The sequence below is a fragment of the Tauraco erythrolophus genome, chromosome 7 (genome assembly GCF_009769465.1).
Source record: "Tauraco erythrolophus isolate bTauEry1 chromosome 7, bTauEry1.pri, whole genome shotgun sequence".
Classification (NCBI taxonomy): domain Eukaryota; kingdom Metazoa; phylum Chordata; class Aves; order Musophagiformes; family Musophagidae; genus Tauraco; species Tauraco erythrolophus.
In genome coordinates this window covers 23482865-23496060 of record NC_141471.1, presented here as the reverse complement: position 1 = coordinate 23496060, position 13196 = coordinate 23482865, and the positions used below count along the sequence as shown (strand labels likewise).

Sequence of the window (13196 nt, the reverse complement as noted above, 5' to 3'; positions counted from 1 at the left end):
TTCGATGCCCTGTGTGTACACACAAGGGCTGCAGATGACAAGAGGGTTTCGGGGCTGTCCCCCAACAAACTACAAGGACAGAAGAGTTTCCTCTTCACTGACTCCAAGGACCTCTGAAGCAGAACCCATGTGACACAGCTAAGACTAGGCTGTAAATCCTGTGCCTAGAAGATTATAGGTAAGAAGGGGATTAAGAAGGAAAAGCATTTAATCTACGAGACCTTGGGCCACACGACACATGAAGTTGGCAACTGTGGTTCCAGGCTTAAATGTCTGCTGGTCTTAATCCCAAGTGGACTTCTGCACTACGGTTTTTTTTTTCCATTAATGAAGACCAGTATTTGAACTACACTAACACTTACCACTGCTTTAATCTATGGGAAGAACCCAACTACTTCCTTCCTCCATATACTGCAACACTTCCATATGCCATTCCAAAAATATGGATTTAACCCCCAAGACATATAGAATCCTGATCATGAATTAATATTTACTCTGAAAAGCAATGCCAGATTCAGACAGATATTAAGGCATGCTAGATATCTAAAGTGACCAAATAAAAACAAGAGAAGACAGATCATCATGAAAACATTTATTGGCATTCCAACAGTTCAAAAAACAATTCAATTATCAGCACTTTACAAAAGTATCTAAAGCAGGATACAGAGCCTAGCCAAAATCAGTTAGTATTTAAAACAACAAAAGAATCCTCAGTTTAAGGTGTTCAGAAGCTTGAATTTATAAAATGCATTATTTCCGAGAAGCTTATAAAGCTATAGCTTACCCCTACCAGTGCTTTCCTAAGTAACTTTAATATGCCCAGTTAAGTTTTAAGAAGTTTGTTTCACGTTTATTTTCTTAATTCAAGAAAGCCTTCTGTAGTTTATAAAGTATCACTAACTCTACCAGAATATAGTATCTGAACACTTAACAGGAATGCCTCTGGCTCCAATTCAGTCAATGCTAGCTCTTTGAATTACATGCACACCACATTTAAAGATTTGCTGCTTCTTTTACAGGTTTAATAGAAATTGAAATTTCTTTAATCCCAAATTTGGGACTTTGGAATTAAAGTCCTAAATTAACATGGAAAAATTAGCATTCAGGTTTATCTGAACAGAAAATTGAGCCTGGCTCTTACACAGCAACCACAGAATTAAGAGACAGTTGCTAGGAAAGTAAAATTCAGTAATTGTTAAGTCTGACTTCAGTATTAGATGAATGTGAGCTGCTGTTGGCCTTAAATGTTTATCAGTACCCCAGAGTAAGCGCTTGATCACTTTTAAGTACCTGATTATTGAGGACACTAGCTAAACTCTCTGAAGCCATAATTGCCAAGTTATCTTCACAAACACTTTCAAAAAGAAACTTTAATAGCAAAAAATAAGAAGCTCCAGGTTCAGTTGCAACAGTTTGACAGTACCTCTATTACAGAAAAGTTTGCATTAAGATACGCACCCAAGATTGAGGTGTTTGAGCTTCTGCAGACTGCTAATCTGTGTAGGCAGCTCTTCAATCTGGTTGTTGAAAAAGTTGAGCACTTCTATGTTTCTCAGGTCTGCGATGTTTGCTGGCACAGCTGTGGGAAAGTTTTCACAGTGAGAGACTGCCATCAGACCGAGCTACCTAGACTACAGATACTCTACTACCACCCATCTTTTGCTCTGTTTGTACAGTAGCTGACAGTAGAAACAGTATCTAAAAGCTATTGCAGTAATGGCAAAGTTTATATCAAAAAGCCTCCTACCTTGAATCTGTTCTCATTGCTGAGAGCAGTCACTTTGTACTCTTCAGAAAACTACTACCAGTATTGCAAGATATTTTGACTAACAAAGACCATTGCAGAGAGAGACAAGGACAACAAACACTCTCATAGACTAACAAAGAGAAGCAGGTGTTCCTCTGAGTTTCTGCATCACACACAGGTCTCAAAACAGTAGAGCTTAAGAGACTCAGGTCATTTCACTATTTTGAGTTGAAAAAACGAATGATACAAGTAGTTACATCAAGACAACAGTTTTATTAAAGGTCTTTAACAGCAAACATGAAATAAAAATTCATTTTTAGCAATGGCTTATTCTGCTTACCGCTTAAATAATCTAGTATCCAAGTTCCTGCCCATTTAGGATAAAACAAAATTTACAAAATATTAAATTAAGCCCTAAAAGATGAACTATTTAGCCAAGCCCATTACCTCCCATGCGTGAATGAGTAGCTAATCAATACACATACATGGCTGCATTGGATTACCAACAAATCAGTATCTGGTTATCATCTAGAAACATGAAAAACAAGGTGGAACCACAATTTGAATATAGCTGTGCAGATGAGGTTAAAAAGCTCTTCAGATTTGCAGCTTTTCCCCCTTGAACTTAGTGAGATTTAAGCAGACAGCTGAGGTTTACCTAAAAGGAGGTTGGCAAATCACCCGCACTGAAGCTTGCACCTGTGTTCAATATTCACCTTGGTTCAGTCTCAACTTTGACTGCATCAGGAGCCCATAGAGTGCACATCTAAATGATCAGAAGTTTTTATGAGGCCATGATTTTCTTTTATTTGTTGGCATGAGGCAATCTCAGTCTTAAAATGGAGCCAGTAATGTTTACAAAGCAGAACATTATAGTATGTCACATTTACTAGATTATAAGCCTAATTACATTGTGAACAATAACGGGATCCCTAGAAAATGCTCTAATTACGCTACATAAATATTACTGTTGAGGGTCATAGTCATTGCAGGAGATGTGTAGCAGACTTTTTTTTTATAAAGTCATTAAGGCAAATCCGAACATTTAAAAGCCCTCCCTTTAAGGTATTTTCCAACTGGTCTATGCATATCTGTCACTCAATGATAGCAAGAATTATGTGCTTTCAGAAAGTAAAGGGTAATGTACTACTACTGTTGTTTTAAATTATTCCCTAACAGAAGTTAACTGAGGATTTTAATTGACACAATTCAGCTGTTTCCAGCCTCAATATTTCACCAGAACAGTAATTACCAGTATTAAAATGTTCTCCTTTCAGATACTAGACTTTATAATTTGACTTTGATGAGATGCAGTGAACTGGCAAACCACGCTTCTGCTCTTCTCAAACAAATACTATGTTTATGCAAGACAAGGAATCAGAAGTACTAGCAAATACAGGTTTTAGTTCAGTCAAAGCCTAAACAATATAGAGACCAAAGAAAATTCTTCTAAAAATTTGGTATGAAGGTTTTGGCCTTTTTGACAGCGTAAGAGACTATGCTCTCCTAGAAAAAACAGCGCAACTCAACATTACGAGTTATGCTAAATGCAACGCTGAGCTCTGTTGCAGGAACACTGAAACAAAAGTGCCTGACCTTCAGGAGACCAGACTTACCAAACCTGCAGTCGGCTTGGCTGCCTATGTGTCAGTTCTGTATTTCAAATATTCAGGTTGAACACCATCACAAGATGATAAAGAAATTAAGAAGCTGTCATCCAAGACACTGAAATTTCTCAAAATCAACTAAAAAAGTACATCTTAAACCACGGACAATACTATCACTACAAAGACAGGAAGCTCATGAAGCTTTTTTTGATCTTGCTGTGAGGCCAGACTACAGAAACTGTCAGACTATGGAGACAATTTGTTAGTGCTACCCTCATGCAAGGAAAGCCAGCAATGCCTGACGTATGTTTCAGTTGAATCAGCATTGCTTAAGAGGCACCTTACATTTAAGTCAGTCCTATTCACAGTGGATTTAGTAACCTAACAACCTCTTGCATCATGGAATTGCAGCAAATATGTTCTCCATCTGTGAACAGACCACAAGATAAGGACAACTACCATCCAAGCACTCTGACATGAGTCCAAACAATATGTGACATCAAAGCAAAAAGCTGGACCCTGTTACTGAGCTACCTTGAACTAGCAACACTGATTTAGTGGATGTGTCCTTTCAAATATCTATCCAAACCAGCTTGTTTCCTCCCTTAAGAACAAATGAATTCTTAATCTTATATCTCACCTGACTTAAGCTAGGAGACTGTGGAGAGAACAAGAATCATTTCAAGCAAGAATAGTCATCTTAATTTAAAAAAACAAACAAACAAACAAAACCACAACAATCAGAAAACCCCACAAAACGATCAAAAAAACCCTATGAAACTACCTGGAAAAAGATGACACCTAGACATCAAGACAGGAAGAAAATGGCTTCCAGAGATTTCTTTATGAAGATTACACTGGCACTGAAGATCACAGCATCAAAGAGAACCCTAGTTTCAACGGGTTACTACACAGTTGAAGAGTCTCAAATTCTACCTGCTCATCCCACTTGCAAACACAGGGCAAAAACTCAACTTTCATTGGCTAGTTTATCAAAGGTTTTTAATTTGGTTTTCTTTTCTCCAGGCACAGGTGTGAGTAAGTGTCCCTAGTGAGCAATAGGAGCTATGTCCTTGCGCACTGTCCACTGAGTTCCTGATATATCTGTGTAATTCCCACATACTGTACTTCATGTTGTGAATCACACTTAGGATACTTTGTATCATTTTCTTCAAGCCATACTAAAAGCTGCATGGGTAATCAGGCTAAGATGAGAAAAAGCCTAAAAATTTAGCAAAGGATTTGGATGAGATACTTTTGTGTCTCACACTGTTAAATCAAAAGAAAAAACCCCAATCCACAAGGGTATTTTTTGGTTTGGATGGAGGGGCTGGAGGTATTCCATGAGAAGGAAGAACAGAAGAGTAGGTCAAGACTAGGCTTGTGGTAAGGGAGAGAGGACTTCCTGTAACAGCTTATTTTCTGATTCAACAATTCAGATTCACTTGTAATATGAATGAATGTCCTCTTGGACTCTAAGGAAAACAGAAGACCGAAATCAACTCCTGTACTGGTCTTGCAGCTCAACTGTACAGGCTCAGTACCTTCAAGTCTAAAGATCAGCAGTGGTGAAGCAAGGTTGACTAGGCATATAGTGTTCTCTGTTCTGAACTTTACATGACCAAATGTGTCCCGACTACCATCTCACTTATGTTGCAAAATTCTTCCCAGATATATAGCAGACTGCCAAATACCAAGAAATTCATGTTCTGGCAAAACCAAATTCCACTCGAGTCACCTTCTCATTATGAGCTGTGAGAGTGAACTGTCAGCATCCTGGTTCCATTCACCCACATATTTACAGTACAATCCACAGTGTCTTAACAAGTCTTCTAAGACCATCTGCTGCCCAGTGTCATTAACAGCTAAACTCCCCCTCAGCAAATGCTAGTAAAATTTGGCAGCCCAATGCCTTTGCAGTCTCCTGTGAAGCTTCAGTCACATTGTGAAGCCCCATTCATATTAAGTCTCACTTCACAGGACCAGAAACAGCTTTCTTTTCCTTGTTCAATACTGGGAATTGCATACAGTGATTCACTATGACAGCTATAGACTTCATCTTAATTTCAAGAGCTTGGCTGAGAGTGAAAGAGAGGGTCTACAGGCTGCACACCAAGGAAGGAGGACTTTGTTCATGTTCCTGAAAATAAGGATTGGCAACTTGTTATATTTCAAAGTATTTAAAAACAAATATGCTCTTTTCTGCCCTGAAGTCAGTGGCAATTCTTTAAGAACTAAAATATATTCTCATCAGAGCAGCCTTTCACTTGAGGCAAGTTATTACATTTTATTCCTACATAAGCAGCAGCTGTTCAAAAGTTCTGCTATGATTTCCGAAAAATACACAAGAAGGATCAATGCTACTATTCAATGCCTATGTAGCTCCACACCTAAGTATCCTGGATCTGGACCTTAGTTCTCTCTCCACATCAAGAACTAGAAGCCAACACTAGTCATTTGTCTTTCCTTGAGGCCTGATGTTACCCTCTGTTAGAGAACAGATACTGAGTTAGAAAGACCTTTTTATCCGAGACAACTATCACAAAGAGCAGCATGCTAAGAACATTTAAATCCTTAGAGCAGCTTGGAGTTAAGTGTCTCAGAAGTAACCCCTTCCTCTACAGCAGGGAGTCAAGTAGTTCTCATACCACTAACTAGAACTGACACCCAGATCCAGCTCCTTTTGTATACCCAACCTCTGACGAAGGAGGAAGAACACAGAAAATGGAAGAGGAGAAAAGGAGGTGCATTTCCCCCTCCAGTTCTCCTCTGCCACTCTTTAGTCATTCATCTAGGTTTCAATACAATTCCTCTTGTGGTGGCAGGGCCCTTCAATGTAGCTGAAAATGCACAGGCTTCAGAAAGCCTCTACTTCCGCAAACGATCTCCAGGATTATTTATCTTAAGGCTTCTATCCGGTGAGGCACTGGAACAGGTTGTCCAGAGAGGCTGTAGATGACCCATCCCTGGAAGTGTTCAAGGCCAGGTTGGATGAGGCTTTGGGCAACCTAGTGTAGTGGAGGGTTTCCCTGCCCATGGCAGGGGGGTTGGAACTAGATGATCTTTGAGGTCCCTTCCAACCCTAACCATTCTATGATTCTGTGAAGCATTGGAAAAACAGGAATCCTCACAAATTTAAAAGTTAACAAACTCAGGCGTTTGCAAGATTAGGTCTCCATTTGCTTTTCATCTAAAAGATGAAATCTAGTCTGTTTTTTTTGTACTTCGTAGGGATCGACATTAAATCAAACATTTCTGAAGACAGCCTTATTAAGAGAGACCTATATCAAAATTTCCTTTACAATTTAAAACTAAAACATAAAACACTTTAGACAAGGAAGCTTAGATTAAAAATGTGACAAGAGTCAATAAACCACCCAACTGGACAAGTGAAATGATGAGTAAAAATGTAAGTCTCCATGAAAGGAACACATGGTATGTAAACTGAGCTAAGCATTTGAGTTCACTTATACCTTAACACTGAATGTTCATAATAAACACTGTTCCACTGCTGCTTGGAAAACGGAATCTGTAATACCTGCCTATTCATAAGCTTACAATCTCAATATGATTCAAAGACTACAGAAAACCTCCTGTTGAATTCAATGGGTTTTGAATCAGACATCAAGTGAAATAAGAATTTTAATTATTTAAAATAGGATTAGTTTCTTTGACATTCACATCTTTAGAAACTTCAAGCTGCAGAATGTCTTTTCAGAATGCTTCTTTAGTTAATGAAGTAATTTCGCAGTACCTAGGAACATGCCGTTCAGTAGTACTCCAAACCTTTGCAGGTTCTAAGGGAATATTTATCCAGAAGAGCTATTAAAATAGCACTACTTGTCAGACAAGAGATTTAAGACTATGCCAGTTTCTCATTAAACTGTTCCACTCAAAAGCTGGTCAAGAGTCATATAGAGTAAAGAGAACTCAGTACAGACCTTTGAGAGTCCTGTTAGTCCATTGCAGACACCAGGTAAGGTTTCTTGCAAAGAGCAAGAATCTACTTCTTAAGGTTAAAACAAAACCTGTAGGCTATACAATATAATAAACTCAGTTCTTCAAACTGTTGCGAATTCTAGTTAGCATCAACAGGAACTTTTCGTAAGTAAGGATCGCTTAGAGTAAAGGTCATAAAGACATGAAATGTTACTCACATTTCATGGAGAAGGAAGAATTTAGAATACTAAATATATAATGCACTCTGTGCATCCAATATAACTGTACTCATAGACCTAGAGTCATGTTTAGATTAATTTGACAAGGGTTCTGTTATACCGAGAGAGAAGCAATCAGCTTCTCCAAAATGAAAGAGGAATTAGCAGAGGGAGAACACAACAGTTTTCGTTTTAAATATTCATAAGCATGCTGATATCATACTTGGCAGTTAACCGGAGAGAATCTTGATCCCAAGTGAAGCATACAGTACTTAATTTACACATTATGTAGTTCAAGTTTCCCCTTTTGCTCTCCCTCCACCCTCTTTCCAAAGATGGATACTAACCTTCCTCACACTGAAAACGTTAAAAACAAACTTGTCTCCTTAATCTTCAGCTCTTTGCAGAAACCAGCAGAGTTCTTTTTTGCAATTATCCACAGAAGCACTGCAGCTATGAAAATGTTCTTATGAACATGTTTAAATTATACTATAGCTCACTGATGTGCTACTGTGCTAACAAAGCAATTTATCAATAAATAGTTTTAATTTAGAAGCAAGAGACTAAGGAAAAGTGCTGTGAGCACAAGAAAGGCTGAGCAGAGACTGGGAATCAAGTGACATCTAGTGAAGACAAAGGACAAATCTGTTCTCCTCTGAGAAGAAAGCTTAAGACGCACTTCAGAGTTTGCAGAGAAATACTAGAAACCAGGGGATGAGGTTAGGAAGGGATTACTACTTTGAAAATAAGTCACCTAACAGCGAAGAACTGAAATCCCACCAAAATAGCTCACAAAAATCTCATGTTTGTTAGCTTTTATACAGCAGCAAGGAACAGTACTGTTCAAGTGAGGATGGGTATAAAAAAACCCACAGATATAAACATGCCTCTTCATTTCTACAAATAACTTTGAAGAAAATGGAGTATTAGCCAATCTTTTTGAATTAGCGTGACACGCAAGTACTGCAGTGGACCACAACATCTTCAGCTTCAACAGTTGTTTTGTGAGGAGCGCACAGTTCAGCCAAGATGCCTTGCTACCCTACCTTCACGTCAGGAGAAAACAACCCATGTGGTACACCATGCAAAAAGTTGAACAGAGGCTACATTCCCTTGTTACAGGTCAGATCATCTGTATGCGTTGATACTTCAGAAGCAGGGAATGGTTAAGAAAAGTAACTTCTGCAGGACTAAAGAACTTTAGCTGATAGTGTTAAATTGAGATTAATTATTAGCCTTCCACCAAATGCAACTGCAAATGGTCTCACTAAATCTTAGTGAGTCTCCTTCAGGTGTTGAAGTTGTTTAAGCATGATCTTTCCAGAGTTTCACACTACTGCACAGCGGCCACCTTCAGTTAAATCAAACCAGCTGAAGTGCAGTATGTTCATCTTCCCCTCCCTCAATATTCTCGTTACTTCACCCTATTGAACATACTTTCAGCAGTTTTTAAGAGGGACTAACCAAAGAAGCCCTGAACAGCAGGTCTTGAACAGACACTATAGGTTACCCCTCACAGGTCAAGGTCACTTCAGACTTTTACTCAGGAATACCAATCTACTCAGTGCTTGTTCATGAAATCCTGCTTTCACTGTGAGGATCTAACAAATAGTCTATAATTTCTGTTCATTTTATTGGACAGTATTAGTAGTTTACACTTTTTATACCACTGAAATATTTTAAGAACTCTCGTAGGACTATTTTTCACTGCTACTTGGATCAACGGACTCTCCCGTCACTCAGCACCACCAACAGCCGCACGGACGCTGTTTATCGGGGACACCAGCCTGTCCTCTGAACACAGACACAGGAAGATGCTGCAGTGAAAAGCTCACTGCTCAAAAGCAAAGTCAGCACATGTGTTTACACAAGATGTTCTTGTTCCAGCCCCAGAGCTGGGAATAAACCAACCTCCCTCCTAGTTTGGGCTCCCTACACCCCGCACTCAAAGCCATTTTTTTGTGTCTGTATGGTACAGAGTCCTCCCTGCACCTCTACATTAGCTGATCCCAGGCTTCAGCTGACTATACATTTCATTTCCAGCTACAGCAGATACTCCTCCTAAACAACAGAAATCACATTACCACAATCGCCCATCCTTGGATACAGACCAGGAAATTATTTCACCCTAAGGGTTATTCCACTCTACAGTATTTTTGAGACAGGGCACCAGTGGAAAGAGCAAGAGACCAGATGGGTGAGTGGCCTGGAAGGAAATGCTGTGCTGTTATCCACCTCAAACCAACACATCTGGTTAATAGGAGAACAAGAACATCACACAGAAAATAGAGTACAAAACCAAGAGCATAAAACTAAATTCAGTCTCCCCTCAACCTAGACCAAATCTACCTTATCACTTCTGTCCTTCAGTATTAGAAACAACAACAAAAAAATCTGTTCGGCTTGTTAGACAGTAAATTCTTTAAGATGAAACAAAATTAAGCTCTTCAATGAAGTGAGTTCACTTGCGCAACATTCACTAGATTTGAAAATGCCAACTTCAAAACAGTCTGTATCTGGCAAGAAGATTTCCAACAATTTTACATTACAACCTGCACATACACATGGGGAAAGATCATTTATATGGGGCTTCCACAAAAAAAGATCACAGCTATTTTAAGCCACTGAGAGATAAGTAAAGACACAAGAAATTTGTACTAAAACATGGCAGAACACACTGAGACTTACAAAAAAGGAATTAACATGTTTGTACCTGCTTCTTAATAAGAGAACAACAACATAGTTTTTCAGAAGCTGTTGAAGACCAGTGATTTGTGTCTAGTGCTGTATTTAGTATTTATGCTTACTTATGATACAAAACTGACTTTGCTGCCATACAGCACAAACTTTGACAACTTAATTTATGCATAAATTGGCATAGTTTCAGCATGTACTCTTTATACCATTACAGCACAAAACTCTTTCATAAATTATTCTGCTTCTGCTTCTTAAAACAAAAATTTATATTATTTAAAGCTAAAATGCTCTATCATCTGTACTTTCTCAGAACCAAAGGTTTGAGGTTTTTTAGGAAGAAAAAAGCTAACAAGGTATTTAATCTAAACATTTGTGCAGAACTCAGATGTCACAAAACTAGTAAGGCATATGTATAGAGATCTCCTTTTCCCTCCTTCTCACATCCTCCTGTGCACTGCATTCACAAAGATATTTCCCTTTAGAGATCCCTGCATCAGAAAAAGGAAATAAAACCAAACTGAAATATGTAACAAAAATGAAAGGCTTACAATTAATTTAAAGCACCACTCCCAAGCACAGCTGAGAGGCCACTGTCAGGCAGAGGTCTGATGCTTTGGACACAACCTTAATTTCACAACGCAGATAGCTTACTTGCACCATTTGGGTACATCATGTCAGTACAACAGCGTGGAATGACTTACCAGAAGGAAGCAGAGGCAGAAGCAAAGTAGAGGAGAAGCCACAAAGAGTAAAGCATATACAGGCATCTAGTTCCCTCCAGAAGTCAGCAAGTTTGCTACATAAATAACCTGACACCAGGCAAAATGCAAAGTGTCAGACAATACCAGTGGGAGACACCATAACACATTTCAGCAGTCTGGAGAAGACAAAGCAGCCAGACTGAGAAGGAATTCAGGACAGACAGATATAGTGTTGCTAACTGTCTTTGGACTACCTCCAATACATCTAGGTATACAATACAGCCAGAAAGGTGACTTATAAAGGAGATGCCCTAATATAAAAATGACACCAAGGGATTTTAGCAGCTTGTTAAATAAGATCAATGACACAGTCAAGAGAGTTAACAGCAAAGAAGGGACAAGCTTTGTACTGGTCACAGACAGAGAGCAAGGCAATGTAGAAGGAGATGGTAGAGTAAAGAAGCAGTAAGTTGTGTGAGTAGGGGGGAAAAACAAAAAAAGGAGAAAAGTTGAGAACTGCCCTGCTGGAAGAAAGCAAAATGCCCAAGGATGATACAGGGTGCCCACGTAGCTGTCAAAAGAACATGGTCAATGAGACACAGCTATTCTGACAGAATCAGAAAGTGAACTCAAACAAAATTCAGGTGTGGAAATGGGAACCAGCAGCAAAAAATTAATGGACCACCTCACAAAAAGGAAAGGACTAAAGACAAGTAAAGGATTACACTTGTGAATCAAGGACGAAGCAGTGGAAAGAACAGAAGACAGTATAGGACAGGAGGTCAGAGGAAAGAGAAACAGACAGAGAACATGAGATCAGGTAATACAGGGGAGGTTTGAGAAAAAAATAGTTGTTCCCGATCTCTCAACATTCAGACATTTGATGATACTGGGCAAGGAACCAGAGCACGAGGAAAAAAGGATAGAAAAATCATCAGGAGTGAGCTATGAATAGCAGACACCTTTTGAGAACATTTAAAGGCAGCACAAGAATACGGTGAAGCTGGTGAGCACAAGATCACCTGAGGTTAAGGAGACTGAGGAGAACAGCAAAAACTAAGCTGCTGTCCACCACTACCTACCAGGCAGGCGGAATTGCTCCCAGGAGCACAAGCTTCTCCCCAGGAAAGAAACTGCTAAAGATACTTCAACAGTGACCTCTAATGGACAAATCATACAATACCGGTATTTCCTCTGACAGCAGAAAATCTCATGGACTCCAGGTACGACCAGATCACGACACAAAAGCCAGAATCTCTGAATAGGTTCTTGAAATTATTACAACACCTCTTAATCGTCTCAGGTAGGTAAGTCAAATAACTTACAGAAGTTAGAAGTCATCAAAAACTTGGAGCATATCCCCAAAATAAGCAAAAATAAAACATGCCAAGTTGGCAGTGTAACAGTTGCGCGCACACTGATGACCAGCACTCGTACCTGTTGTCAGTGCTGAAGTAACCTTTAACATCCCAGCCTGCTTCCCAGTCACGTCTTCCCCTCTATGCCCTGCTGTGTTGGACTACAGCTAACCTGAGCTTCTGGAAGCTCTTCAAGCACACTTCCTATTCACAAGGTACTACAGGGATCTTAATTGTCAAACTACATCAGCATACCGAGTAAGGATATTGTGACTATACTAAGATGTGAAATTTTGTATACACTCAAACTACATCAGCATACCGAGTAAGGATATTGTGACTATACTAAGATGTGAAATTTTGTATACACTAAGTAGCAGGAGAATACCTTGAGTTAGCCCAGCTATCTAAAGTCTAGAAGTTTCAGTACCACTTCACACTTAATGGTAAAATAGTTCACAAAAGCTGCTCTGCAAGGGTAAAAGAGTCGGGTAAGGCATAAGCCCCAATATATATGCCCAAACAGCCTCCTTTAAGAATGGGAGTTTCTCTATTGCTAATTCTACTCCAATTATTGCTCACTTACAAATCCAGCAGCACAAGGGAACCAAAAGCGGAAGCCTAAACTACCCTGCTGACTTCGGTCTAAGCCTGCAAAGGTACTTCTTTTCCAGTTAAAGGCAGCCATTTGGCATTCTAGTGCAATCAACTTAGGAAAAAAGCTAAGCCCTCAACACAACGTGATGCACAAATCTTACACCCAGACGGAAACCGGCCCCCCCCACCACACGCACACTCACTCATCTATTTTACACTGTCTCAGAGCTCCAAATCATTCTGCTTGAAATGACACAGGACAAGTCTCAGAGTAGAAAAGACAGCCAAGCTTGGCAATATGCCTTTCCTCTCCCTCACTTCCCTGGACATCC

General features: G+C 39.4%; 1 protein-coding gene across 4 annotated transcripts in view; it reads right to left on the bottom strand.

The window, feature by feature from the left end:
• Positions 1 to 13196, bottom strand: part of RSU1 (Ras suppressor protein 1) — a 113215-nt gene that overhangs the window by 82539 nt on the left and 17480 nt on the right. For all 4 annotated transcript variants that reach the window (XM_086614665.1, XM_086614666.1, XM_086614667.1 and 1 more), the window contains exon 4: positions 1459 to 1579. In XM_086614665.1, the coding sequence (XP_086470791.1) occupies positions 1459 to 1579 (121 nt within the window). The remainder of the gene's footprint in view (positions 1 to 1458; positions 1580 to 13196) is intronic.